The following is a 6,659-nucleotide window of genomic DNA, read 5'->3' as shown; positions in this document are numbered from 1 at the left end:
GAAGATAAGAGAAGGAGCTGAGGGCATCCACAGGGGCCACATACAAAAGAAATTTTTCAAGCTGAACAGAGAGAGGTGGGAGAACATTTTGATGAAGGAATCATTAGGGCAGGATCTCTTGGTTTGGGTAGCACTGGCAGGGGAAGACCTTCCCCTTTTCTGAGGCTCTTTCTGATTCCCAGATTCCCAAGTTCCTCTCTCTCTTCTACTCATGGAGACTCGGACCCTTTCAGGGTTGACTGTGCAAGTGACCAATAGTCAGATGTGATAAAATAGCTTTCCAGTGATTTGTTTAGAACAAGCCAGAATAAACCTGGGTCTTCCCAGATCCAGCCAAGAACAAAAATAACAAACAAGGCTTTAGCCTTGTGTAGACTTGGCAGCTAGTCTTAAGTCTTCCCTGCTGAGTAACCTTGGGCTAGTAATTTAACTTCTCTGAGCCTCAGTTTCCTCATCTGTACAAATGGGCAGAATATTTATTCACAAGGTTGCTCTAGAAAGAGGTGATGATATCCTAAATTTCAACAGTTTGGACTTCCCTGCCATTGCCAATTTGCTAGAAAAAATTAAACTGGTAAAATCCACCCACAGTGGCACAGTGGGTTGATAAAGGAGCAGACCAATAGACCAAAGCTGTTTGGAACCATCCAGAACTCCAGACTTAATGGTCTGGATTTCCAGAAGGCCAACCTGGAAAGAATGGACTGGCTCATGCAGTACCCTAGTCCCTAACCCAACAAGAGCCAACCACAATGTTCTCGTTCTCATGGGACCTGCCTTCTTGGGGTCTCCTCCTTTTTTTTTTTGAGAATCTCACTCTGTCACCATAGGTAGAGTGCAGTGGCAGACAGTGAGTTAAGGCTCTAACCTCAGACTCCTGAGCTCAGACAATCCTCCTGCCTCAGTCTCCCAAGGCTGGAACTAAAGGTGTGCTCCACAATGCCATTTTTCCATTTTTAGTAGAGACAAGGTCTCATTCTTGCTCAGGCTGGTCTGGAACTCCTGAGTTCAAGCAATCCTCCCACCTCAGCTTCCTAGAGTGCTAGAATTACAGGGGTGACCCATCGTGCTCAGCCTTGGGGTCCCCTTTTGTGGCATCAGAGGAATAATGAAGGGTGAGACAAACTTAGAACCTGGTACAAGCCATGACTCTGAGCCTCAGTCTCCTCAGCTCTAAAATGGGCACACTGTGCTCCTATGATTTGTGCTGCCCATGAATCACAGAGAACTGACCGTCTAGCCTCATACATGTTAGTTGTCTAGTCCACAGGTCAACTGCCCTCCTCTAGAATTGCAGTTGGCCGTGTCTGCCCTGCCTCCTAAATCTGACTGTATGTCCAAGTCCCTTCTGGGGCCCTGCTGTCCAACACAGTTATGGAGGAAGTAGTGGGGGCTGTTGAACATTGAACCAGAGGCACCAGGCCAGGGCCAATGGGGTTCTAGGAAAAGGGCAACTGGATGGAGACGGAGCACCTACAAACCACCCAGGTTCCAGAGTAGTGGTCCCAGATCCAGCATCAGGGACCCCTGGGGAAGCAATAAGGGTCAGGAGGCAAATGCTTCACTTTGTCTCTTAGGGCAGTGCACACTGGGGTTATCCTTCCCAAATTGTCTAGGAATCCCTTAACCCTGAGATGTAGGGGTTATTATCCCCATTTTACAGAGGAGAAAGTTGAGGCTCAGAGAGAGACAGTGACTTGACCAGATGTTTTCGCTAGGAAGGTCGATAGGACTCCCTGGCGCCCAGTCCCCACTGTGCTGGAGACGTGTCAGGCTCCCCAGTCCTGCCTGCGGCTGCCTGCAGCTGAAGCAGGGGCGGCGCCGGACTTGGGGAGGGCGCTTGGGGTGGGAGGGCCGGGCGGGGCACAGCCTTGCAGGACAAACAGCTGCTGGGGCCGCGGCAGGGACCATGGAGGCTGGAGGCTGCCACTACCAGTTTCGGATCGTGCTGCTAGGGGACGCGGCGGTGGGCAAGACGTCGCTGCTGCGGCGCTACGTGTCTGGGGCGCCCGGGACCCCAGAACCGGAGCCAGAGCCTGAGCCCACGGTGGGCGTCGAGTTCTACCGCCGCGCGCTGCAGCTGCGGGCCGGCCCGCGCGTCAAGCTGCAGCTCTGGGACACCGCGGGTCAGGAGCGCTTCAGGTGCAGGGCCCGCTGGAGCGCGGCAGGGGTTGGTGTGGGGAGGCGGTCTTGGGAGGGACGCCCCACACGTGCCAACCTCAGTGGTCAAGTAGAGGTCTGTGGTCTCTGTGCCGGTCCCGGTCTGCCGGGTCGGCCCCTCCCTCGCTGGGTCGCTCATCCTACAAATACTGCGGGGTGGGCCAACTCCCAGAGCAACATTTGGAGGGGAGGGGACTTGCACTCTGACTCTGAATTCTGGACCTGGGAGCTAAGACAGGCTATGGAGCACAGAGGGGCAGTGTCAGGGAGTTGTCAAAGCAAGAGAGACTGTGTTGGCCTTGAAGGGGAGGGAATAGAGAAGCAAAGACCCGCAGTCAGGAAACATCAGGCCTCCTCCGGGAGTGGAGAGGGAGTCTGGAGAGTCTGTGAATCACATTTGCTTTCTACCTGGGAGCACCCAGTCTCTTGGGAGAGACAGACATGCAGACAGAAGCACCTGGCAGTGTGTGATGAACTGTAATGGGGTGCAAGGCATTGTGTGGATCCCAGCAGGGAAGAGGTCCTGACTCTGGGGGTGTCTTGAAGGCATAAGTCTCTCCCAACTTCCCTCCCCACCTCCCAGGTGCATCACCAGGTCCTTTTACCGGAATGTGGTGGGTGTCCTGCTGGTCTTTGATGTGACAAACAGGAAGTCCTTTGAACACATCCAAGACTGGCACCAGGAGGTCACTGCAACTCAAGGCCCAGACAAAGCGATTTTCCTGCTGGTTGGCCACAAGAGTGACTTACAGAGCACCCGCTGTGTCTCAGCCCAGGAAGCAGAGGAGCTAGCCACCTCCCTGGGCATGGCCTTCATGGAGACCTCAGCCAAAAGCAACCTCAATGTGGACCTGGCCTTTGACACCCTTGCCAATGCCATCCAGCAGGCCTTGCAGCAGGGGGACATCAAGCTGGAAGAGGACTGGGGGGGCATCCGGCTCATCCACAAGACCCAAATCACCAGGTCCCCCAGCAGGAAGCAGCACCCAGGCCCATGCCAGTGTTGACTCTGGGAGAGACAAGGCTAAAGCAGTGCCAACTTCGAACCTACTGGTGGGATGGGGAGTGCTGGTATCTCCCTAGAGGACAGATGATAGAATAAATAGTATCCTGATACAGTCATGCCTGCTGGATTTGGGGGTCTTGGCTCAGTCCCTTTCTATGGAAAAGTCTAAGAGGCCAAGTGTGCAACTTCCTGTCTTTGACCCTCAGTTTCCTCATCTGTCAGTGGGGCTCATAACAGATGCCTTCTCTCACAACAGGGAGGTTGTGGCCATGAATGAGATAAAGGATAGGATGTGCTCACCCAAAGCTGCCACACGGTGAACCAAATGACAAAAGCTGTCATCACCACTCTCTCCCCTCTTGGCTTCAATGGGGCTGCTCTGGCAGCATTCCTGGGCTTGGACAATGAGACGTGCAGCGTCTGGACGCTTCGGCACAGGCAAGGACAGTTGTGGGGAACTCCAGTGAGCCTGGCTTGAGGCCTCCTTAGTCCTCAGGCTAGGTTAGTCCGGGCCTGGGATTGGGGGGTGCTGTCAAACCCAGGGTTGCTGCCAATGTCCCCACCCCAAGCCCAGGGGCTGAATCTGGATCTGGGAGACTGGGAGGAAAATAAATTAGCAGCAACTATATTGGGCGCACAGTGGACACTATAGTGAGCCCCTAAGATCCCCATTCTGGGCTAAGGAACCCTTGAACCCTCCTCCAAGCTGCTAGGAGCAATGGTGGAGAGGTAGAGGGTAAGGGGGGTGAGCATCAGCTTGCATCACTCTCTGGGAAGTGCCCTCAGGGGTGGTCACATCCAATATCTGTCTTTTGGGAGAGTTTCAAGGTATTGTCCCAACTCTAGACAACTCTAAAGGTCAACCCAGATTTCATCACTGTCCATGGGATTCATTGAGGACATTGTTGTGACATCACAGCCAAGTTCTCCCTCTGTCCCATCTGCCTCCTCCCTGCCTTCCCCAACCAGGCATCCATCTCAAGAATACCCCCTAAGAAATGTCTCCACATGAATCTCCCTCTCAGAATCCACCTTCTGAGAGCCTAATCTACAACAGGAACTGCAGGATAGCGAATACGTAGGGGGCAATTAGGGGAGGTCTCTTGAAGGAGATGGTATTTGTGTTGGGTGGAATCTCAGCAGGTGTAGAAGGGGGAATATCACTGTGCCAAGGGGCATAGGTAGGGCATGGGCATTGCCACAGCAAAATGCACAGGCGCTTAACTCACCTTGTAATCTTGGGCCAGTTACTTCTCCTCCTGGGGCCTCAGTTTCCTCCTCAGTAACAGGTACCTGATAATCCCATCTCCCTAGGGTTCTTGGGAGTTTTTTAATCATTATGAGTTTCTCAGCTTCCTCCCCATGGAGTTGGATTAGGATGCTATGTACTTGGCCCTTATTTGAGACAGAGTCTCACTATGTCACTCTCAGAGTGCCATGGCATCACAGCTTACTCCAACCTCAAATTCTTGGGCTTGGCTCGGCGCCTATAGCTCAACCGGCTAAGGCGCCAGCCACGTACACCTAAGGTGGTGGGTTCGAATCCCCAGCCCGGGCCCGCCAAACAACAATGACAGCTGCAACCAAAAAATAGCCGGGCGTTGTGGCGGGCGCCTGTGGTCCCAGCTACTTGGGAGGCGGAGGCAAGAGACTCGCTTGAGCCCAGGAGTTGGAGGTTGCTGTGAGCTGTAATGCCATGGCACTCTACCCAGGGGGACAGCTTGAGGCTCTGTCTCGGAAAAAAAAAAAAAAAAAAAAAAAAAAAAAAAAATTCTTGGGCTTAAGTGATTCTCTTGTCTCAGCCTCCTGAGTAGCTGGGACTACAGGTGACCGCCACAGTGCCTGGCTATTTTTGTTGTTATTGTAGTTGTCATTGTTGTTTAGCAGGCCTGGGGCCGCTTCAAACCTGCCAGCCCCGGTATATGTGGCCGGTGCCCTAACCACTGAGCGATGGGTGCTGAGCCTGTCTCCACTTTTTAAAACAATCTCACTTATCCTTGTGACAGTGTTGTTGTAAGGTCAGCACAATTATTCTCATTTCACAGAGAGAAAGGCTGGGGCCAGTGATTTGCTTAGAACACATTTTCATTCCTTTATCAATTTTTAAAAAATGAACACCTACTCTCTTCTAGTCTTTGGGGATGCAGCTGTGATCATGAGAGAAAAGCCCTCCTGGGGGTGACATTCTCGTGGAAGAGAGTGAAAAAACTGAGTAAATAAATGAGCTCAATGATTCCCATTTGTGTACATTCTCTAGCAACCACAGGTCAGGGAGAGGGGACTGAGAGTGACAGGGGCTCCGGGAGAGCCTCTCTGAAGAGATGACCTTGAGCTGAGACCTGGAGGAGGAGAAGCCAAGAGAAGAACAGAGATCTGGGCAAAAGGAACAGTCACTGTAGGTGGCATTGTACTAGCGGGTTTATATACAGTATATCAACTCAATCTTCACAATAAGCACGTAAAGTAGGTACTATCATTTCATTTTGCCAATGAGGCAAAAGCCCAGAGAGGTTAAATGGATTGCCTAAAGTCCCCCAGCCAATAAGTGGAGAAGGAATAGCAAGAACAGACTTGAGGCAAGAAAGGTGCAGGCTCTTTCTAGAAATTCACAGGAGACCCACGTGGCTGGAATGGTGGGGAGCAGCAGGTAATGCCCCTGGATCAGTGGCTTCTGCCCTCCTAGAGTCTCTGTTCAGGAGCACAGGCCTAAACTGAAGCCTGTTTGGGAGATAAACAGCTGCTCCAGGGGAAGCTGTAAGGCACTCAAAACAAGTCCCCAAAATTTGGGGGGGGGGGTAGAGAGGAAAAGGAAGGGACGAGTTCCTCTCTCAAAGAGCTAGGTGGGAGTTGGAGAACCAGTCCCTGAAGGCCAGGCCCATCCAGAGCAGGGTCCACCTCCAGGAAGAGGCAAAGCCTACTGTCCCCTGCTCCCTTCCCAGAGTGTAGAATCACACATCTAACTCTCAGCCTGGTTCCCAAACGTAACATGGGATAATAACAGATTCTGGCGCACAGGGTTGTGAGAGTCAATGACATGTAAGTAAACTCTTCCCACATACATGGCTCATCCACTGTGAGCCGTTTCTATTGCCAGTGGCTTATTCCCAACCCCACAGCACTCCAGGGACGTCAGCTATTCTTGTCCAGTTCAGAGACAGGGAGCTCCGGTCCAGGGCAGGGAGACTGATGCAGCTGAATTGGTGAACCCAGGCAGCTCAGCACCAGTAATCTTGTCCTCTGCCTCTGGCCAGCTTTAGGGAGGGTCCTACCTCACATGCCCCCTCAGTGTGGCAAAACTTCCAGAGACAGACAGTAGGTGGCTTTGATGGGCATGTGCCTGCACAAGCAGGGAGGCAGCCCTGCCCAGCGCCCTGTCTGGAGGAAAGGCTGAGAACATCAGTGGAGGGAGGGGAAGCAGAGAGGGTGGGGCCACCTGGGAACTGAAAAGTCTCTCCCACCACTGCTCAAAGCCAGGCCTCCTCTCCTTTGAGCA

At 52.7% G+C, this 6,659-nt stretch overlaps 1 protein-coding gene across 1 annotated transcript; it reads left to right on the top strand.

Annotated features, from left to right (window-relative positions):
• The first annotated feature begins 1,898 nt into the window (after window positions 1-1,898).
• On the top strand, window positions 1,899-3,309 carry RAB42 (RAB42, member RAS oncogene family). Its single transcript, XM_003800769.3, has 2 exons — window positions 1,899-2,142; window positions 2,744-3,309. Exons 1-2 carry the CDS (start codon window positions 1,910-1,912, stop codon window positions 3,165-3,167), a joined length of 657 nt encoding a protein of 218 aa, XP_003800817.1. The 5' UTR covers window positions 1,899-1,909; the 3' UTR covers window positions 3,168-3,309.
• The last annotated feature ends 3,350 nt before the right edge of the window (window positions 3,310-6,659 follow it).

Source organism: Otolemur garnettii, unplaced genomic scaffold (assembly GCF_000181295.1).
Source record: "Otolemur garnettii isolate 467f Iridium unplaced genomic scaffold, OtoGar3 scaffold00184, whole genome shotgun sequence".
Classification (NCBI taxonomy): Eukaryota; Metazoa; Chordata; class Mammalia; order Primates; family Galagidae; genus Otolemur; species Otolemur garnettii.
Note: the sequence above shows the minus strand (reverse complement) of the source record. Positions and strands in the feature narration are given on the sequence as shown.